The 23728-nt window shown below is 39.4% G+C and overlaps 1 protein-coding gene across 3 annotated transcripts in view; it reads left to right on the top strand.

The window, feature by feature from the left end:
* The window catches only part of CPNE4 (copine 4), a 505143-nt gene that overhangs the window by 100234 nt on the left and 381181 nt on the right, over nucleotides 1–23728 (top strand). For all 3 annotated transcript variants that reach the window (XM_050777959.1, XM_050777962.1, XM_050777971.1), the window contains exon 2: nucleotides 19880–20060. In XM_050777959.1, the coding sequence (XP_050633916.1) occupies nucleotides 19881–20060 (180 nt within the window). In that variant the 5' untranslated portion in view covers nucleotide 19880. The remainder of the gene's footprint in view (nucleotides 1–19879; nucleotides 20061–23728) is intronic.

Below are 23728 nucleotides of genomic sequence, written 5' to 3'. Positions count from 1 at the left end.
TTTTCACTGCCAGCACTCCATCACCTTGGGGTTTCTCACAATTTTTTTGTTAACCCGTCTGATTCATACCTGCCTCTTCTTTCTGTAAATTCTCCATGGTTAATCCTATTAGAGGGAGCTCAGCAGCTTATGCTAGTTGGCCATCTTATTAATTACCTTTAAAAATCACACTTTATTTTATTTAACTTGTGTAAGCTTTAAATGGTGTGTGGGGGTGTGTGTGTGTGTTTCTATTAGTCTCTTTATTCCATCAGCAGAGAAGAAAGAATCAACTCTGTTTCTGACATTCTCACTCTCCTGTCCAGGAAGGTGGAAAACATGTCTCGTGTCCCTAGGTTCCCTGGAATCTCAATAAATGTAGGATAATATGGTGACTAGTCACCAAAAGTCAGAATGCCTATGTTTATTTCTCAAGTGTTCATTTGACGTGTAGCTCTAGGGAGGCTGCCCAGTCAGAGACTTAATACTTTCTAGATTAGGAGTGTCTTAGTGCATCCTACAGAGGGTTGATGCAAGAGTTCGAGGCATTTACATGTGTATGTGTTTTAGAATAGTGTTGGCCACATCATAAGAATACATTGATATATTTTCTCTTCTTTCTCTTTCTATATTTTTCTCCCCTATTCCCAAACCAAATGTTGTCATTCAGGTAGAAGGGTACAAATCTTTTTTTTGTCTCCTTCCAGGAGAACCTTTTGAGCACAATTGTAAGTTTATTTATTTTTTATGTCTTGTACTAGTTGATGGAATTCAGATGGAAAGATGGAGGGCCTATACCCTCATGGAGGTTATAGTTTTGTGGAGAAAGCAGGCAAAAGTTACTCGATGAATTTGATCAAATGAGCTAACTCTGCTGGCATCATGGTGATCCCAGGGTGTTACGAGAGCATTGAGGTGGGACAGCCAACTCAGCCTAGGAATGACTCTGGGTGGCTCTGGCTCCTTAGCCACCCAGATGTTTGAGCTGAAATGTGGTATGTCGTGTGGGTTTGTGTGTGTGTAGAGTGCAAGGGGGAATAGAATAGAAGGGCATCCAAAGCAAAAGGAAAGTACAAAATTATGAGAGAGAGAGAGAAGAACAAGAGAGAGAACCAGAGAGAGAGACTTTTAGCAATCTCAGATGATGAGAGGATGGAATCCTCAGATTTTGAGAGTGAAATGTCTTTATGAAGATGAATTCACAGAAAAATTCAATGTGAAGAGAAAAATCTTGCAATCAGTGCTTGTGCCCGAGAAACAGGATCTGTCCTAGCTTAAGTTATGCTTCGAGGTTGCTACTAACAAGGTTACAGTACCATTTGGAAAAACCAAAGAAGAGGTGGGAGCTGAAGGAGAACAGATAGCATGTTGCATTTGTGATCCTGCTATTTGATCCCCAGGGACATATAAGTCACCAAGTCATTACATCAACTGGTTGATAATACCTACATTTACATTGATTAGTTTAAGGGTTTAATTTCCTTTATAGCCAAAAATTACACTTTATGTCACCATTGTTTCTATTACATCCTTTCTAGGGACTGAAAATACTATTACTGGTCTAGCTAGACACACCTCTATACTAGTGGTTTTCAAATTCTGAGGCATATTAGAATAGCCTAAGGAATTTTAAAAAATGTCAACATTCAAGCCTTATTCCATTTAACTTAGAATATCTGAGATAAAACACAGGTGCCAGCATTTTTTTTTTAAAGATCTCCAAGTAATTCCTGGGTGCAGCAAAGTTTTGGAACCACTGCTCTACACATTTCAAGATAATTTAGTACTTTCTTTGCATTCTAGATGCTTTTACTCTCCTGTTTGGTAATTTTTGTGATTTACAGTAAATCATTTCTATGATGATGTCTATGATATTTAGTGAAGTGCTTGAGCTAAGTTCATGGCTGAATTGAGTGGTATGACTCAGATTTCTACTTCTCTTGCCTTATCCCTCCCACTCCTCCTTCACTGCCCCAACTGATAAGGTTGGAAGTTGGGATGGGGGATGGAGATGAATACCTATCCAGGGAAGGAAACACATAAGGTCTTAGCAGCTGTAAGGGGGACAAGATATGTCATGTGACTATTGTTAGCTATACCTCTGATGAGAACGATTCAGGACTTTTGTTCTTTCAGTGTCCTTGATGAGTCCCCAGGGGGCATGTAATGTCTGGAAGACCCTGCAAGTAGCCACTATCACAAGGTGAGCCACTGACCCAAATCTCTCTTGAGTCTCCTGTTCTGTTGAATTAAGCCGGGTCACATAAGAGTCAGGAGGGTCCCTTTGGTCTTTTGGATTCAGAGGAGAATAAGGCAGCCACTGGCCCCTTGATCCCTTTAGTTTCTCCTTCTGGGTCTTACTTTTGGTGGAGAGAGGAGGATTAGAAAGAAAACCTTGGGGTGATATGGGAGTCATTTTCCTTAGGTCCTAAGGCTCAGCTGACATGAGCCACTAGCCCACATGAGGCATTTTACCCCAGACTCCTCTTTGGTTCTGTTGGATTTATTTATTTATTTATTTATTCATTCATTCATTCATTCATTCATTCATATATTTATTTTTTGAGACAGAGTCTAGCTCTGTCACCCAGGCTGGAGTACAATGGTGCAGTCTTGGCTCACTGCAACTTCCACTGCCCAGGCTCAAGTGATTCTCCTGCCTTGGCCTCCCAAGTAGCTGGGACTACAGGCATGCATCACCATGCCCAGCTAATTTTTGTATTTTTAGTAGAGACAGAGTTTCACCATATTGGCCAGGCTGGTCTCAAACTCCTGACCTCAAGTGATCTACCCCACCTTGGCCTCCCAAAGTGCTGGAAATACAGGCATGAGCCACCGTGCCCAGCCAGTTCTGTTGGATTTTCTGCACGTCCCCTGGCCTCTCACAGGCCTTATAGTCCCTGCTCCACATTCTCAGAACTAGTGAGATCTCTCTGCACAGTGCAAGAGTCCTGAGGGAGCAGACTGAATGTCTGGTGACAAGATTTTATACACACAAACACAGACACACACATTTTTGTCTCTGCTTCTTTGGTCCTACTATCAGCACAAAAGAAGACTATGATAAAGCAAAAGTTATTTGTAGCAGGCTTTTTCATTGAACTAAACTCTGACTTTCAATTTAAAATAAAGTTAATTCATTTTTAAACCTCCCATGAACTAATTTCTTTACAGAACTTGCCAAAGAGTCCTACATGTTCAACAAACCAGTCCAACTTATAATAAAACCTGTTTGTTTTAAATGTTTTGGCCCAAACCAAAATATACAAACAGCTTTTAACATGAACCATTTTAATTTACAGTCTTGATCTATAATAATTATTTATCTTTAAATCATAGTTCTTTCAAATTATATGAGCTTTAAGTGTGGGCACTTGGGCATTTACTATTAATATATTGTGGACCACAGGACAGGAGAAATGGAAACAGACATAACACTTTTAGAGGATCTACTATATTTGTTATTATGCTTGCTTCTTTTATGTCTATTCTCTCCTCTAATTCTCACAATAGTCTTGAGAGATAGCTATTTCTTTCTTTTTAGAATAAGAAAACAGAGGTACAGAGAAGTTATGTCACAATTAGAGAATGTTTAGCAAATTAATGTCCATGAGTTTCCAAAGCACTTTTGACCATATGTTGTGTAGCACCCAACTGATACTTATCCATTTGAACATCTCATGCCCTCCAGATGCAGCATGCTGTTTCTGTGTTTTCACCATTCTTTGATAACTGGTCACACAGATGGGCATTTCCTGTCTTCTTTACTTAACTTCTTCAAGTTTAGATCAGGCTCTGGGTTTAGCTTAAGACCCGTCTCTCCTAGTTTATAGATGAGGTAGTGATGATTCTGTATAAAGCCACTAAACCAGTTCTGGCATGAAGAAGGCTGCTTGCACTCTTAACAATAGCAAAGGCATGGAATCAACCTAGGTGCCCATCAACAGTGGATTGGATAAAGAAAGTGTGGTACATATACACCATGGAACACTACACAGCCATATAAAATAACAAAATCATGTCCTTTGCAGCAACATGAATGCAGCTGGAGGCCATTGTCCTGAGTGAATTAATGTAGGAACAGAAAACCTAATACCACATGTTCTCACTCGTAAATGGAAGGTAAACATTGGGTACTCATGTACATAAAGATGGCAACAATAGAAACTGGAGACTACTAGTTGGGGGCAAGGGTTGAATAACTGACTATTGAGTACTATGCTCAGAACATAGGTGGGTGATGAGATCAGTCATACCCCAAACCTCAGCATCATACAATATGCCCAGGTAACAAACCTGCACATGTGCCCCCTGAATCTAAAATAAAAATTGAAATTATATTAAAAAGAGCCTGCTTGATAAATAGTACCTTTCTTCTCTCTTCTCTCTAGTTTGGACCAAAGCATCTCTATCTTCTCTGGGTTTTATGATCACTGACTTGGTCTTTGCTAATTACTTTGATGATTCATCATGTATCTACTTGCAGAACTCTCTTTTATATTAACCCAGGTAACAATGATTGTTTAGCACTTACTCTGTGCTCTATATCTGCATTGTTGCTCACTGAATCCTCACAACAGTGCTAAGGTGGATCCTGTTATTAGTTCCATTTTGCAGGTGAGGAAAACAAAGTACACCTTGCCTATCGTTATGGTTCGTAAACCATGGAGGTAGAATGTGAACTCCGGATATCTGATTAAAAAGCCTACACATTTAAATATCATACTCTAGTACCATCCTTGAATAAATATTTCATGTACTTGATCACTCTGAAAGTTTTTCAAAGGCAGTGACCACGATTTATTATTTCAGAGCTCCTCATGGCACACGATCGAGTATTGGGCATACGGTAGCTGCTCGGTAATTAATAAGTTGAATTTTAGGGGTCTTAGGGATAAAGAGAGAGTGTCTATGACTATGAACGTCTCTTTGCAGTTATCTGTGAAATTATGAGAATTTGCCTCATTTGCTACTTGGACTATTCACCTCCAGTGAAACAGATCAACACGAAGACTGGCGTCTGAGAGACCTGAGGGTTAAAGAATGTAGCTCTGGTGTTCTAATCCAGTTGGTGGTGGAAGTAGGAATAGTTTGGTTCTTTTTGCCCAGAAGTGACATCATTTCTTCTTGGGGGAATTGGGTTTCTGAGAGGCAGAGGCAAAGTTGTCACTCTTGTCACCACCCTTTGGTGCCACCCAGTAAGTGTCAACTGTGTGGGAGCAATGCTGTCAGCCCATCAGGTGGGACAGGAAGCCTTTATTCTGCTCATCAGCTTAACTTCTGGTTATGCCATACCACTGTAAGGATACCAGACCATCAGACATCTTCTTTACCTTCAGCCATTTACCATGTAAATCTGTCTTTGAGGCAGTATCAGTGACAAGCTCAATTTGGGGAGAGGGAGGAAGGAGAATCGAGGAGCAGTTCCCTTCTGGATGAAATGCTTGGAGACTTACACCCATGAACATTTGGTTCTGAGATTTGACGAACAAATGATGAACATTTGTTTCAGAACATTTGGTTCTGAGATGACACCATAGATCATATTTGTTATATTTCTAGGTCAACTGACATTTTAAGGGCCTCGTTCCTGGTTCTAGAGATTTATTTTCTTATCAGCATCTGGAGCCACTGATTTTAAAATACCCCCACACGCAAGATATCTGTCATCAATTGATTTAGGAGGCTCCACTTCCAGTCTGTCCTGCCTTGAATATTTGTCAAACAGTCCTTGATCCTTAGCCACTAGGACTTTGCAGACATGTAAACTAATAGCTATAGCATGTATGTGATAATTAGTGTAAGAGGATGCTAAACCAGAACTGTAGGAACACAAATTAAGGAGTGACTAAGAAAGGTAAGGGGGAGGTCATGAAAAGTTTTTCGAGGGATTAAAATTGGGCCAGGAAAGAGAAATAAATGAGTAAATTTTTTTTCATGTAAATGAATCTACGTATAATTCCATGGGCCTTCTAGGACTTGAAAGTAGGAGAAGGAAAATGAGAACAGAGCAATTTAAAGTATCTGGGGAATAGTGGGCCTGGGACACAAATTAAGGAGTGACTAAGAAAGGTAAAGGGGAGGTCATGAAAATTTTGTCAAGGGATTAAAATTGGGCCAGGAAAGAGAAATAAATGAGTAAAATTTTTTTCACATAAATAAATCTACACATAATTCCATGGGTCTTCTAGGACTTGAAAGTACGAGAAGGAAAATGAGACTACAGCAATTTAAAGTGTCTGGGGAATAATGGGCCTGATCAATAAAAGTAGGAAAAATCAGTGATTCTAGGCTAAGAAATGTAGGCTTTGGCCTGCACCTTTCAGGTATCCACAGAAGGATGTTGGGCAGCGGAGTGACCTGATCAGATTTGAGTTTAACAATTTGCCAAACGTTCCTAAGCAACTCATACCTGCTGACTGCAATGAGGAATAAATTACAATGGATCCAGGTTAGCGAGAATGAGAGAAGTGACTCTGACTCATTTGAGGTTTGTTTCCTCAGCTTTTGCCTTATCTCTATTACTGCTTTCTTTTAATTAAATTTTGTCAGTTTAAAAATATTCATATATTCACTTATTCACTCGCTTATTATAGTTTTCTTTTTAAGTATCGCCTAGTTAGATGTTAAAGATAATCTAAGAGGGTGTTGGTCCTTTAGTAAGAGAATTTTACCTCTTCATGATCAATAACATATTAGATAGGTTGACTCTATTTCTGCCACCTATTATTTACATTTTAAGTAAACTTTTATCTGAGTACAACAAACATACAGAATAGTACACACATTGTAAATATACAGCTGGGTGAATTTTACAAAGCAAACCCTCCTAAATCAAGATGTAGTTTATTTCTGCACCCAAGAAGGCTTCTTGTATCCCTCCCATCATTGCATTCACAAAAGGTAACCATCGTTCTGCCTTTATCGTTATAATTGATTTTGGCCTGATTTTGAACTTCACAAAATTGGGATCATACAGCATGTACTGTTTTGTATTTAGCCTATTTTGTTCAACATTATGTCTAGATTTATCCATGTTGGCAAGTGTATCAAACGGTCATCCAGTTTCATTGCTATATGGCATTCCATCTTATGAACTGACCACAATCTAGTTATTCCCCATCCTTTTCTTAGGCTGCATGTTGCTGTTGTTATTTCTGATTTACTCGTTCAGGATTGGAAAGAAATATATCTAGCTGGCATTTACCAGTGGACAGATTAAGTGGAGTCTCATCAATCCTCTTCACTATTCACTTAGTGCTAGCATTTGCTACTTCTTAGTTGAATATCTGAAGGTCATCTTAATATACCTGACTTAAGTTGCTGAATCCAACAGGCATTTATTTAGAGTAGACCTTCCAGGCTAGGGCTGGAACTCGGACTTAACCACAAGCTCAGCACCCAGTGTAGTACCTGAAAGACAGCACTTCCTACACTGCACTATTTCCTGGGCATTCTCACTTCAGCTCCCTACAACACTTTTCGTAGTAAATAAAATATTCCCAAATGCAATATGCCTCTACCTGTTACTCTTTAGCCTCTAGCATTTTAAAAACATTTTTTCTTCTCTGTTAATCATTTGTCTTCTAATGTGTTTCATTTGTCTTCTAATGTGTTTTTGTGATTAAATAATTTTGGGAAATATTATATACCATATATCTCCTTTTTGGAGATTCACAGTGCAAATTAACATACTAATGACTCTCAAATGTCCTGTTACAAAAAACCTGTTTTATGTTATAAAGTCTACTGTTGTTCCTTTTAAAATTATCTATTAGCACCTCATAGAATAACAGTTCCATAGAACACATCTCTGTAGAAAACAGCCAGAGGAAATTCCCCATGTTTTTTCTTTTGCTTATTTGTTACTTGTTTTTCCTTTCTGGTGTGATTGTCAGCTTCTGAGTCTGACAAGCAGACTTAATCTTTTCTAAATATTTATTTGCCTGTTCATTTCTCCATCAGCCTGGAAACTCTATGAAGATAGAAACCTTGTCTTTTCATTTTTGTATCTACCAGTACCTACCATGGTTCTCAGCACATACTTGAAGTATTATATAAATATTTTGTGTCCAAATGAGCATTATATCACATTCTGGGACTTCTGGCATTAAGGGACTCAAATTGAATTGTAAAAGGAACCTAGATCTTGAGGTATGTAAAGGAAGGAAGAATAACATTATACACAAAATCCTGCACTTTTGAGTTAAAAAATCTGACTAAATTCTGCTTCCTCCATTTTTGGGTTGTGAAATCTAGCAATTTATTTAGATTTTCTGAATCTCAATTTTCTCATTTGTAAAATGGAAACAATATCAATAGCTACCTTCCATAACTCTTGAAAGGATTAAATTTGATCATATTATGGGAAGCACTGGGACAGGCACATCATTATCCAAAAGTGCTTGCCCGTGAGTATTACTGTTGAGTATTCTACATCTGGTGCTTGTTTCTCTAGTCTCTCTCTACCCACACTGGGAACTGCAGGTTTTCTTGTACTAGAGTTCTTTTCACGTTCAGTGGGGACTAGAAATCCACAGAATTCTCAGCTGCCATACACAAGGCATCTGCCAGATTTCTTCCTCGTCTGATAATGTCTTCCACAGTCTTGCCCTGGTCCACTGTCTTGATCAATTCACCCAATGTTCCCTTCTACAGCAAGAGGCCCTCCGAAGTTTCTCTGTGCTAGTGGGGAGAACTTGTGTCTTTCTTTTTCTATCTATTGCTGTCAAACTCCTTCAGTGAATGTACATTTCTCACATTGTTACATGAAAGTAACCCTACCTGGTATTCAGACTCAAGAAGTCTCACTAGTAAGGAGAGAGAGAGTGCAAGAACATATGAATTTGTGTGTGTGTGTCTGTGTATGAATGTTGACAGCAGACACCACTCCTTCCATGTCTGTAGTGGCTTTCCCCTCCCGAAAGCATCACTCAAGTGTCTGTAATAGCTGGTCATGAGTCTGAGTGCAGCGACAAACACGATGTATCTTCCAACATGTCCTCCCTTTCAAACATCCCTCTCTTCAACTTCAAAAACACTCACCTCACATGCTACTTCTTCCTAAATTCTAGTCCCTTCTTTGTTTTCATCCATAGCAACACTAGCAAGGTCATTTACCACAAAGCTTATGTTGTCCCACTTGGAAACTTTTAGCAGAAACATGATTACACGTTGGACATTAAGGTACTGCCACGTTAGAAAGAAATTCTAAGGGGAGCTTTGCTCCAATATTGTCCCCAAGGTCTTTCCTCATGAATTGCCACTTCACTCTTCCATGCATGTAGATTGCAGACATTGCTAGTGAATCATGCTATTCATTCTCATGCTGTCTCCACAAGTAAGGTGGGCAGTCACCACTACTCAACAGGCACTGGCAGATGATGAAAAGCCTAGCAGCTAAACTTGAGCCTGTTAAGTCTTTTGAGCACTTCTTCATTCAGTCTCCACCAAATAGGGCAATGACAGACTTATCTTATAAAAGAGTCCTGTTTTCATGAGTTGCTTTGTTCTTCAGGAAAAACAAAGAAAAGAAACAAACAGTAGTTCAGTATGTCCAGTGCATGTCACTAGCCACAAGTTGCTGTTTAGATTTAAATTAAAATAAAAGTGAATTAAAAATATATCTCCTCAATTGCCCTAGCCACAGTTCAAGTGCTTAATGGCGACCTGTGGCTAGTAGCCACTATATTGTCCATCACCAATACAGAATGTTTCCATCATTACACATTTCTACTGGGCAACGCTGAACTAGAGATTGTGCTCTTTATCCAGAAAAGGTATTTCTTTTTATACTTTGTTATCTATTCAAACCCCTCTTCTTTCCCAAAACACACCGTGTTGTCCTCTGCCAACTAAGCAAAAGTATGTCAATTTAAAAAGTACATGAAACAATTCTTAAAGGAGACAGCATGGAAGCAGAACAAGACCCATAAGTAGATCAGTTATCATGCTTTCTCAAGGAAACTGGCTTCTGGCTTCATATGTTGTCTGGAGTTTCTCCCGTTGAACATAAGAATAATCTTGCTCTTTTTTTTTTTTTTTTAATCTGGAAATGCAAAATCTACGTTGTGAGCCCCCCAGCTTCCTGTTAACGTGACCCTAGTGGAAGAATCCAAACTATGATTTTATTAAGAAGCGAAAATAACTGAACAAAAGAAGACTGAGATTTGATCTTTCTACTTGGTAAATTTAGTTGCCTGAGAAACGAGAGCAAATTATTTCAGTGCCAAAATAATAAAACATTATTTAAATTTGCTTTATCTCTCTTATTCAGGAACTATAGTTGCCTTTGGTATGCTGGGAATAGGAGGGGCTGTGACAGGGAGAATATAGTCATTTATACTATTTCTCTTGAGATTTAGTTCAAGTTTAACTCTTAAAAGTTTCTGTCAGCGTTTAAAATTATTCAGTTATATTTATACATCAAATTCTTCTCATAAAGATGGGAAACATTTGAGTGCTATAAAGTTAATATAAATGTGATGCAATAAACATAGTTACTTTCTGGAGAAATCTCATCTTTATGAATCATTGTCGGAGTCAAAATTGTAAGCCCAGAAGTTCCTAAGAACATCAATGTATCTGATTCCATATACACATTTCCCCAAGAAGTTGTTTTTCAAGAAATGAGATCTCTGCTAGATATTTTCTTTTGGTCTCTCTGTTGTCTCAAATTATAAAGCTCAGGAAATGATTGAAATAATTATTTATTGCATCTGAGATTTGGTATGGTATGTTCCAGAAAAACATCCATGTATGCATATTGTCCATTTTGAATGCATGTGACAATTGTCATATTGTTAATTCATGTACTCATATTGTCATATTATTCATGAAAACCATGGCCTTTTGTGTTTCACATGGTTTGTATCTGTGTTTGCTGGGTGTTGTAGCTCCGCCATCTATAACTCCTCAAATGCTCAGTGTTTGAAATAATCGGAGTAGGGACATTAAGTTCTTGGACCCTCAACTTGTTGATGAAGCTACTGTTGCGTTTAGAGTGACTTGAGCAGCCTTGGGAATAAAGGAAGTAAAGTGAATTTTTAAGGACTGCCAGAGCACAATCTCATTAATATATACACTACACCTTAGAGATCTATTAGGATTGGAATAGGGTTGAAGTTTGCCTTGGTCTGGTCTAAAAAGAAAGTAATCGTTAAGCAAATTATAAATCATTTTATAAGAAATGGTCAAAAACACAGGCTTTAGAGGCCACTAGACCCAGGTTTAATTCCTGGCTCTGTCACTTACTATGACATTGGGATAAGTTATTTAACCACCACATTTATAAAATGAGGCTGACAATACTGATCTCAAGAAGTTATCTCAAGGAATAAATAAAACAGTTTGGTTTATTACTGTAGTTAATATTAGTAGCTAGGAAAGCAAGTTTTTCTTTCTTTTTTTTTTTTTTTTTTGAGACAGAATTTCACTCTTGTTGCTCAGGCTGGAGTGCAGTGGCGCGATCTTGGCTCACTGCAACCTCCGTCTCCCGGGTTCAAGCGATTCTCCTGCCTCAGCCTCCCAAGTAGCTGGGATTACAGGCATGCACCACCACACCCAGCTAATTTTGTATTTTCAGTAGAGACATAGTTTCTCCATGTTGGTCAGGCTGGTCTCGAACTCCCGACCTCAGGTGATGCACCCACCTCGGCCTCCCAAAGTAACCTGGGATTACAGGTGTGAGCCACCATGCCCGCCCAAAAGCAAGTTATTTTTAAAAGAGAATTACTAAACATTGTATGTTGTGTTTGTACTGCTAAAATGAGAGCAGAGGGGCCCTGAGCAGGGTGAGTAATGATTAAAGTCGTGAGAGGAAAGAAACCCAGAAGGCAGATTAATTTACAAAATAAAGGACTCTCTGTGAAATGGAGGGAAAAAAGAATCTAAAATCTAAAGGACTTTAGAGAGAAGGGGAAGAGACAGAGAGAGGGAGAGACAGTCACCAGGTGACATTTAGGGTAGCTAGATGGGCCAAGAAAATTTTGGCAGATGTTCTGTGGTGTAAATCCCCACCTGTCACTTTTTTTGAGAGTCTTCTTAAGCAGCTAACCTACAAGGAGGCAGAATAGCAAAGAGGTTAAGGGCATAAGTTCTGTACGTGGAGGTCCTGGGTTCAAATCCTTGCTTTGCCACTTTGTGACTGGAGAGCTATGTGCAGTTGTTGCACCTTTCTAGAGTGCAATTTCTTGCCTATGAAATGGAAATGGGTATCCTAATAGGACCTACAAAAGGGTTATCCTGAGGATCTGATGACCTATTACTGAATGCTGGGAAGATATATAAGAATTTAACGAACGTTCTATGAACTAGTGGTCCAATTAAAAAACAGCAGCAATGGTAACAGTAATTTGCATTTATTGAATGCTCATTATGGCCCAGGTACTCTTCTGAGGACCTTATGTGGATTATTCACTGAATTCTGAACACAGCTCTACAAAGTAGGAACTATTATTATCCCCATTTTAAAGATGGCAAAACAGATACAGAGAATTCAAGTAACTTACTCAAGGTCACACAATAAGTAAATAGTGTTACTGGCAGTGAATCCATGTGAGTTTGCAATTCTTGCCCCCTCAGAAGAAAGAATTCGACCAAGGAGGCATAAGGCAGAAGGAGAGACCAAGGCAAGGTTTAGAGCAGAAGTGAAGTTTATTAAAAAGCTTTAGAACAGATACAAAAGGAAAGAACATACACTTGGAAGAGGGCCAAGCAGGCAACTTGACAGACAAGTGCACAGTTTGACCTTTTGACTTGGGGTTTCATATATGAACACACTTCTGGGGTCTTGCATCCCTTCTTCCCTGATTCTTCCCTCGGGGTGGGTTGTCCACATGCACAGTGGCCTGCCAGCACTTGGGAGGGGAGCACGAGCAGTGTGTTTACTGGAGCTGTACGTGTGCTCATTTGAGGCATTCTTTCCTTACCAGTGGAATGCCCCTGATGGTTATGTACCAGTGAAATGGTACCATTTTGCCTCCTAATATGCATGCTTGAGCCTACTCGCCCAACTGCTGAAATCTTATCCAAAAGCTGCTGATCATCAGTTTCAGGTGTTTTTATCTATGGAGACTGCCTTTCCCTGGCACTGGCTGTGACCAATTATTATTTTAGAGAGACAGTGTGACAACTTCCTGACCATCACCTGATGGTCGCCTGACATTCCTGATGGAGTGGGGGGAGCCCTCTTTTACATTATTCATGCCTGACTAGCTACCTACTTGAACAACAGTAGAGCTGTGATTCAAACTCAAATGCTCCAATACTAGATCTGCACTCTTATCCCTGTGTTATCCTGCATCTCATATACGAGTGTCTGTTCCTAAGATAAGTAATATCTGGGGGAAGTTTGCCTTGTTTTATAGATGCTTGGTTTGTACTAAGCAACCTTGTTACTCAAGGTGTAGTCCGCAGGCTAGCAGGATCAACAACATCTGGGAGCAGAATCTCAGGCCCTCATCCACACTCTTGAAACAGAAACTACATTTTAACCACTTCCCAGGTGATTTGTGATCACGGTCAAGTCTGAGATGCACTGCTCCAGAATATGAAACTTTAGGCAGGTGGACTATCTCATTTATACCTCCATCCCTTACAGTGTCTGGCACAGTGCTTGCCACCTGTGGGTAAGTGCAAGATAGATCTCCTCTTGATCTGAGGAATGTTGACTAGGAAATGGATTGACAAGTCTGAGTGGAATAACACCTTGTTAATCTCTGGTTGAGTGAGTGGATGTTCAGTGCCTCCAGCATTCAGCACAACATCAGGCACATAGCAGATCCCTTATACAAGTTTCTTGAATTGTGATGGAAATGTTGTGAGATAGAGACATTCAGCACCCCAGCCTTCCCTGGATGTACTATGACATTTTAAAAGGCTGAATAATGCCAAGGCAAGCAGAAGAGTGATTATGCACTTATTCTTGACACAGTCTTAAGACAAGCTCTGCTCAACTGGTTCCCCTGTGAACTCAAGCTGATTCTCTTCCCTCTTGAGTTCTCTATTGTCTTTGTGTTGTTTGCAGCTCCTTCAGAAACTAATTAAGTTTCAGGATCAGTTTGTCCTGTTAGAGAATGTGAATATGCTGAAGTGGTAGTTTTTAATAACTTAAATTATCTGAGTGAAAGGACAATTATAATTTGCTTCTAAAATTGGCCAAAAGTCAGCTTTTATCAAAATAATTCTCAGCAGACATTAGTCTCCCTAAAACCAAGGTATTGTGTGAAAGGCAACAAAGAGGATTTAAATCAGCCATGGAGAATGTATTGATAATCTGGCTATATTAATCCTGTTCTCTAGCAGAGTGTGAAATTACTTGTTTACTCCACTTATCTGGGCCTAGAGGTAGCTGATCACTCGTTGACAGAGCCATATTTTATGATCACCTTTCAGCAGTGAGCTTCAGCTGGAACAGAGCCAAACAATTTGATTTCACTGTCCTGTGTACTACCTCCAAAGTCAAGGTCAGGCACAAGAACTCATGAACTCCAGTATATTTTGTCAGGGCTTTCATTTGTGCAGGCACCAGGAGGTAAGCTGTGGACCCTGAGTATAATTGTGAAAAGCTGGGAATTTTGTCTTTAGTATCTCCATATTGCTTTCCTGTACCCTATCCCTCTAGAAATGAAGGTTTATGTTGGCTTCATCACCAGACCAGAAATATTACCAAGATGAGCACTACTGAGGATGCAGTAAAGTATAAGAAGTAGTCCCTGATCTAAAGGAGTTTACACACACACACACATACACCTTGGAGCGCCTCTTGAATCTGTTTGTATTATTAATAATTATTGGTTGCTAGATAATATTACCACAAATTTAGCAGCCTAAAACAGCCCATATTTATTATCTCACTGTTTCTGTAGGTCAGAAATACTGTTACAGGTTATTCGGATTCACTGTCTCCAAGTCTCACAAGTTTGCAATTGAGGTGTCAGGCAGGGCTACTGTCACATCTGAGGTTCAACTGGAGAATGATCTACTTCCAAGCTCACATGGTTGTTGGCAGAATCCATTTCCTTTCAACGTGTTGGACTGAAAGTCTTAGTTTCTGGCTGGCTATTGGATGAATGTTACCCTCAGTTCCTTGCCTCCCAACGTGGCCACTTCATTAAAACCAACAAGAGAGAGAGTCTCTTATCAAGATGGTGTCATTATCTGAGGTATCATGAAGGCAGAGGTGACATTCCATTGCTTTTGCCATATTTTATTGGTTAAAAGCAAGTCACAGGTCTCACCCACACTCAAAATGAGGGTGTTATACAGGGCATGAATACCAGGAGGTGGCCATCTTAGCCTCTGTCTGCCACACCACTCCTAATTTTTAATTCCAGCTGTACTGCTCTAGTTCTCTTCCAAACAGAAAACAGAATCATCTCTATTGATTCAAGAGATTTTAATGAAAATAAAATTTACTGTTATGTGGTCAAAGTTAAAGGAATTTATAAGGAGGTTCCTAGAGACCAACCATTGTGGTAAAATAGACCCGATGACATTCTGCCTACATGCCCTTTATCCAGTAAGTGCATCCCTCCCTCAAGGACTGCCAAATGTTAACTGATAATGGCTCATGGCTGCCTCTTTTCTGGGGAATGCCTGATTGCTTTCAGTCAAGGTGGGGAAGCAGCAAATCTAAGAGTTTATGCCCCCTCGTCCCAGCATGACTCTCACATGGAGTTAAAATAGGCTGAACCTCTTTCCTTAAGGGTACAATTCATGTCCCAGAGCCCCCAAGGAATCAGATTAAAGCTGGACTCCAGCTGAGACCACCTCTTTGCTTCCTGCCCTTTTCTTCTCTCCTCTGAGAGAAGGAAATCAACTGCATCTGAATCCCTGTTTCAGGCTTTGCTTCTAGGATGCCCACCTTAAGACTGGCAGGAAAACATTACAACTCATAAGACTGAAGGAGTAAGGCGAGGAAACAGTGTTGTTACTAAGGCCAGTGATATCTGGAGGCTTGCGGATAGAGCTATGGTCATTTGCTTGGCTACTGCTAACGATCAGGGTAGGAGTTGGGAAGAAATATGCTGTTCTGTCTCTCCCCTTTCCCCAAAACTGCATCCTTTTAGTGAAACCCAACGTAACACTTGCCAACAATGTGCTGGCAGTCAATGGAGGTAAGCCTTTTAGGGCCCTGAGCAGAGGGAAGAAAGTAGAATCAATGGGAAAAGGAGGAATAGAAAGTGACCAGCAAAACAGCCTCATATGATTACAAATGTTTTTTCTCTGCTGCAGTCCAACCATCATATTAGTACTAGACTGATATTTATCAAATATTTATTTGATCATGCCCATTTCCCAGCTTCAAATTGTCTGTTTCTCATTGCTTAAAGAAGTGATCCATACAATTTCTGAATCATGTATTCCATTGATTAAAAAAAACTCTCAACATATGCCTCCAGTTTATAGATTTATTCTTTTATAAACTACTTAAATTTACTATCATTAATAATTCAGAGCAAGAACTACATACCTTGATATAGAATATCCTATAGTGATTGCATGTATCAATCCATATTTCAAGAAGTCTTGATAAGTTTTAATTATCTTGGGCAATTATTAACACATGTGATAAGATTGCCACCATTTTAAGCAAGCATGATGGCCAACGGGAACCTCAGACTAGGAGAAAAATGTGCCACCTCTGCTATTTCATGGTGTTTGGTTGCCTACATTATTATTATTTTTTTTTACATTCAATAAGATTTCTTTGCAATAATCCATTGGAGAGGTAGGGATAGTTAAAACTATATATTATCATCTAAAATTCACTTAACCAGACCCATGTGAACCAAAAGTGTTGTAACAACCTGGAAATGAGTAAATGAGGGAGGATGAGACAATTGACCCCTCTGCATTGTGGGAATCCTGCCATTCCCATCAGATGCCTTGTGAATTGCACATAACATGTGACTATCTTTTATATGGAGCAAGAGAGGGCTTTTATGGAGTATAGGATTCCCATAGAGCCAGCTGATGCTTTGGAAAGAACACTGATTGATGAATAAATTGTCTATCTTAGGAAGTTGATAAAGCAGCTTCACAATATTAGAAGAGCTGTCACCATTGTTTTACTGTCTGACTTGTGAACCTGTGAGAGTTATTGACTCATGTGTATGAATCCTCAGATAAACAGATTTGAAAGATGACTGTGTGCTCTTGGAGGGTAGTATGCTCAGACTGTGCAGGTTTCAAATACAGAAGACGTTTAAATGGACTTATAGAAGTTTGGTCTTAATAGTGAGACATCTAAGAGGTTTTCGGTTGGTAGTGAAAGCATGAATGATTTTATCTGGAGATAAGTCAGAACACAATAACAATAGCTGCTACTATCAGAGCATCCACAATATACCTGGTATTGTGGTAATCACATTACATATATTATTTAATCTGCTCTTTACAGCAACTCTTCAAGATAGGTATTACTGTCTGAGACGTTAAATACCCTGGCCAAGGATATATGGTCAGTGAATGGAGGAGTCGGGATTTGAATCTGGAATTCTCTGTCTCCTTGACGGAGTCTTTTTGCATTATACCTCACAATCAAGACTGATATTAGAGACGTCCCATATTCCATCGTAGCTTGCATAGTATTTTGCATACAATATGTATGTAAAAATACAATATGTATTTCCTAACACATATTAAAACTGTCGATTTGGAAGAGATGGACATGGCATTAGCCTATAAGGATAGGGAAAGTTAGAAGGACAGTGATGGCTCTTGGAGATAGGAGAGGCCAGTGAAGGCTGCAGAAGAGGAGTATAGATTCCAAGGAGCCAGCTAATGCATTGGGAAAAGCAGAACTCAGGAAGATATTTATTGAAGAATAAGCTGTTCTTACCAAACAGTTGATAAAGAGAGTTTGTAGCACACTTACAAACCTGTCTGAACACAAAACCATCTTCCCACCAGCTGATTCTTTCCCTCCCTTGACTTTGTTGTAAATTTCATTTTCTGTATACTCTGTCACCTATGTTGCTGTAGTGATTGATCTGCTCACAACTTGTAAAAATAGAGGGAAAATGGTTTTTGAAGCTACAGACTTACAATTTGTGCATTTTCTGTATTTGGATATAATTTATTTACAAATAGAAGGGATGTATGACTCTGTACGGAGGTTGAAATAAATCAAGGATATTTGTTGTATCCACTGTTCCTTGGTATATTTGAACAGTTCTCTAGCTAAAGGTTTTACCTGTGGTAAAAATAGCTTTGGGCTGGCAGATAGAAAACTGGTACTCCAGTCCCAGCTCTGCCATTAGAATAATTGCATAATATGGGCAAGCTGCCAATCCTCTCTGAGCTTGAATTTTTTCATCTGTAAAAAACAAATGTCCCAAAGTCCCTATTAATGTTCACTTTGGTAGAAGATAGAACAGTTTTCATCTTAAAACTAATTTCCCAACATATATGAAAACCAGAATTGCAACTCTCCAAAACTACAAATTTCCATTACCTAATATTTTAGAACTGAGGTTGGTAAACATTTTCTGAAGAGGGCTACATAATAAATATTTTAGGCTTTGTGGTAGTTGCAATCTCTATTGCAACTACTCAATTCTGCCATTGTAGTGAAAGCAACCGCAGGTAAATACATCAATATATAAATGAAGAAGCATGCCTGTGTTCCAATAAAATGCTGGTGGTGTGCATGAGAGAGTGTGTGTGTGTGTGTGTGTGTGCGCGCGTGTGTGTGTGAGAAATACATAAATACATAAATGAATAAACATGCCTGTGTTCCAATAAAATGCTGTTGGTGTGATTGTGTGTGTGTGTGTGTGTAATGTGTAATGTTGAAGCATAGCCATCATCCTGTAAAAGAGGTGGCATACTGTACTCAGTTGAACCTGGTGTAGTGCTGGTACCAAGGGGAAGCTCACTAAATATTCGTGGAAGAAGGGAAGGAGAGAGAGGGGGAATTATTCCCATTTTATAGATGAAGAAATTCCACTGCAGAGCCCCAATGCCATGTGAGGTTGAGGAAGCCATTGTCATTTTCCCTAATGAATCTACAAAGACACAGAATTCCATAAGCAAGGTATTGAATTTTGCTCCTAAGAGAATCTTACAGGTCCAGTCCTCTTCAGAGAAGGAGAGCACTGGTGGCCTCTGGTGGATCACTGGGACTCTGGGATGCAAAGTGTTGTTATAAAGGATATCACATGGAGATGGGCAGGGGTGGGGGGCCTGCAGTGCTTAAATGTAGCTGCTGTTTCCACAAGTTCAGAATAGGAAGCTTTGTGTTTTTCCTCCCTATCACTTTCTCCCTTTTGATTCTGAGTTCTGATATGGCAGGTGGGAGTGGGAAAGGGAAAGGTGAGAATAGGCTCATGCATTTGGGGACAGGGACTCAGATGCTGGGCCTCTGTCTTGGAGCTGGCTTGCTGATGGCATTTGGAGAAGATGGGCAAAGTTTTAGGGGTGGGAAATTTGGCTGCTTCTTCAGAAAGAACGATATACTTCTCCATGCTATCACATAGGAGTTGAGTTGGATTTTTAGTCTTGAAAACTTCAGATGTGATTAAATTGATGAACCAACAATCATCTGTACAATTTCACACAAGTCATACACTTATTGAAGAGCTGGGTTACAGTTTGCAGCCTATTGAACTAATTCATTAATTTTATTTCACAGGCTAAAAATTTTACTATGCAAATATATGCAAATCATACAAGAAAATAGTGTTCTTAACCAAGTGCACCAGCACCTGTTTTTTGTTTGTTTGTTTTGATCTGTTTCACTGGAACTGTGTCACTAGGTTGGAAAGTGCGATAAATACCTTCAATGTTTGAAACTGTCAAACCATTTTATGAAGGGTGATTGGGAGGCTTTCTCCTTTGACAAATATTGCAGTGATTGGTACTTCTTTTTTCTTCTTTTACTTGCCTAAAACAGAATGAAGAAGATGAGCAACATTTATGAGTCTGCTGCCAACACACTGGGAATCTTTAACAGCCCCTGCCTGACCAAAGTTGAGCTGCGTGTGGCATGCAAAGGCATTTCTGACAGAGATGCCCTTTCCAAACCAGACCCCTGTGTCATCCTCAAGATGCAGTCTCACGGGCAGTGGTTTGAGGTAGGCATGTCCAATGAAATGGACAGAAGCACGGCTGGATGATTGGCTCAAAAATGTTTTGATATTTTATATCTTCAGGTGGTTTATTTTGATGAAGTAAAAAATTTGATAAGTGAATATGATCACATTTCTATCATGATGTTTTGATGTTGCTGTTTTGATGTTGTGGATATTTTGACATTTACCCTTAATTCATGAGCCTAAGACTTTTTAGGTGTTTTTGTTAATTACCAAGAAATACTCACAATATACTCTTCATCCTATGCCCACTCGTTGGCAACATGTAAGTAGCAAGAGGACCAGGAACAGACATGAACCCAGGCCCCAGACTGGGCTGGGGTGAGAAAGTTCCAAAAACTGGTTCCAGAGACAAAGTCTTGTGGCCAAGGCAGAGTTCAGATTAGACTTAATTAGAATTTTGGGAATGGTAGCTTTGAGGAAACAGGTTTTAGGGGGTTGAGAGAGAAGTGACTACTCAGATGGAATGAGCTCAGTAGATGAGAGTCCTATCCATAGGTCCTGAATTGAGAGAGGGAACCAAGAGGACAGGTATGAGCAAGTCAGTTCCATGAAATCTGTCTGCAGTAGAGGGGCAAACTCCAGTTTTGGGAGCTAGGTGGAGCTATTTACTATCCATGGTAGCTGACCAGAACTGAGGAGTAGGGACCAAGACTGAAGTCCAGTTCTGTGACCAAGCCCAAAACAGGGTGACTGTTGGACGGAGCTGACACAGGACAAGTCATAAGTCTGTAGAGAAACATACATTCTAGGAAGTGTTGCAGACCCAAGAGAGCCACATGGAAACCCAACAATGATAATTAAACTCAGTCCTCGGACTGAAGAAGCGACTCATTCTAAGCCCCATGGGTTTATGTGGCTGAGTGGGATGGTTACCTCAGTCTGAGTTGGTTGAGGACTGGAGAAAGATGAATCCTGCATGTGGAAATCATGAGCAGATTCAGAAGTAAGGAGATGGGGATGGCAGAAATAGGAGGAAAGAGCTGGGGGCCTACAAGCTCATAAGGCCAGCATGCAGTTTTAACTAGCTTTGGAAGGTAGCAAAACCACATTCAAACATCCCCCAAAACTCATGTGTAAAATATCCACTCAGAATGTTTCCTAACACACACAGTTTGCTGCGCTTGGGCAAGGCAGCTGCTCCCTTGGCAGTGGTGTGAATGGAATGGCATTTCTGTGAGTCATTCTTCAAAGAGTGATGGGCCCCCAAGTTGTTAAGAGATGACTTGGGTTTTTTAAAAAAGTTTATTCTGGGAAGGATTTATTCATTTTTGTGCCTGCTAGACTCTTACTGATCACGGACCCAGTGGAGAGAAGCTCTAGGAAAAACAGTGGGGTTCTTTGTATCAACTGTGCTACACTTGGCCAGATGTTTCTGTGACTAATGGTGGTACCCGGGGAAGAACAAGGGGACACATTGTGAAATACTTATTTTTTGGAGCAAGAACTTAAAACAATATGACCTAAACCTTATTGGGTACTTTTTAAGTGCCAGGCACTAGTCTGAGTGCTTTACATGAAATGACCAATTTAGTCCTTTCAAAAATTCTGCAAGATATTATCCCCATTTCACAGGCAAGGAAATGGAAAGATAAAAAGATTAAGGATTTTCCCAAGAGCAGTCAGCTTGTAAGTGGAAAAGCTAGTATTTAAACCCATGCATTGGAGCTCCAGAACCTGAGATCTTTATTACTATTTTATAATTATGCTGGACACTGGTATCAGTCTTTGGTGGTTTGTGTGGCAATATTTCAGGTTGAATTCTGCAGCTAGGTTTTGTTTATTTAAAATTCAAAACAAATTGAATGAGCACTGATTTTAAGGTTTTTTTCCTTTTTTTTTTTTTTTTTTTGCATCTAGGTACCTGGTCTAAGTAAGCCTTGTTTTTAAAGATCTAGCTGATGTAAATGGAGAAATAGGGAGAAGAGGATGTAGCAGAGGAAGCAGTTCTTATTCTAAGAAAATAAAGAACTCAGAATAAGGGATTTGAAGCCATGTTGATCAGAGCACAAATAGACCTGTTTTGGATCCATAGGACCAAATTCTTTAAGCCTTTAATACTACTCTCACCTGTTTATAAACAGCCGGAAGGTGCCGCTCTCAGAGACAGTCTTCCACTCTAGAGTAGAAACAAGGTTCAAAAGACCAAAGAGGCAACATGTTTAATTGTATGTAGATATGTAATATCAGCCACTTTTTTGAAAGAAAGGCTTGATAGCAGTTAGTGAGCAGGTGAAATTTAGGTGAGGAGTCAACATACATAGAAAATGAATGCAGATAGGCAGATTGGGGAATCTTAATTTAACTTCAGGCCTATCGAAGGCTTAGAATGTAAATATAAAACAGTATTCACGGGTGTCTTAATGTGTAGTATCTTTTCTTTCCCCTTCTAAATATTCTCATTGACTTTGTTAGTAAGTCTTATTATTTTTTATTTAACAAAATGAAATGGAATGCCTACGTTATAAAAAAAGTAACTCCTTGGAAATTACAGGCAAGAAATCCATCTACTTATAACCCCTTAACATAATTCAACTATTATTTGTATATATTTATTTTAGCCTTTTTCTTCTGGCATGCATCTTCTCATATGATTATTATCATGCTTATAAAATTTTCTTTCCTAATTTTATTGCTTAGTAGTATGTGCTTTTCCTCACATTGCTATAATACTGATCATTGTAATTTCAAAGCTGCATAATATCCCATCAAATGGATTTAAATTTGTCAATTTTTTCACTTTGAAATAGCTTCCAGATATACCCTATTTTAAGTAATCCACAATAAACATCCTTGTGCGTAAGGATTTTCCCTTCTTTTTGGATGAGTTCCTACAATAGTTCTGTTAAGTAGAACTGGTGGGACAAATAATAGGAAGCTTTTCAGGTTTTTGATATATATTGTCAAATAATTTTTCCAAAGTGTCCTATTACAGTGTTACTATAGCACACAGCTACCACAAACTTTGCCACCTGTGCACAGTGATAGGAACCTTGTGCCACAGTGTAAACTGATTCATAGCTTCCTTTATGTAGAAAGTCTCACTCTATAACCAATAATATCAGCTTAATTTCTAGCTTGCTTAGTCATATGGTTCATTTATATTATGGTACTTATAGAAGAAGTTTAACAAATTTTGCTCTCTTAACAATATACAGTAAGGATATAATAAAAATAAAGTGCATCCCAGGTGGCTAAGATAATTAGATAATTAGTAACAAAGAAGCTGAAAATACTGAAAACCTAAATAGGGGCTGTGAAGGAACCCAGGAATGAACAACAGGAACTCTGCTTAGGGCTGGAGCAGTCATGTGCTGGAATCAGCTTATATAGTCTCCTGAGAGCACACTGTTAAATATTCAGGAATTTTGCAAGTCAGGGAGTATTTACACCACAGACATTGGCAAATGTTTCAAATCAAGTGTTCTGCCCTTTTCCCAACCCTCTAAGGGAGCCAGCACTCCTCTGGGTGAGAGGGACAAAAGGAGAAGATGGCAGTCCCAGAACCAAACAACTGGGCCATCTAGCAGAAGCTGGATCATAGTGGGAGGACCCTTCAAGGCAGCATTTCCAGCCCTGCCTGCAACTCCTCTATTTTTCCTACTCATACCAGATGGGTCCACCAACCTGCCTCAGCCTCCTAAAGTGCT

Source organism: Macaca thibetana, chromosome 2 (genome assembly GCF_024542745.1).
Source record: "Macaca thibetana thibetana isolate TM-01 chromosome 2, ASM2454274v1, whole genome shotgun sequence".
Classification (NCBI taxonomy): Eukaryota; Metazoa; Chordata; class Mammalia; order Primates; family Cercopithecidae; genus Macaca; species Macaca thibetana.
Note: the sequence above shows the minus strand (reverse complement) of the source record. Positions and strands in the feature narration are given on the sequence as shown.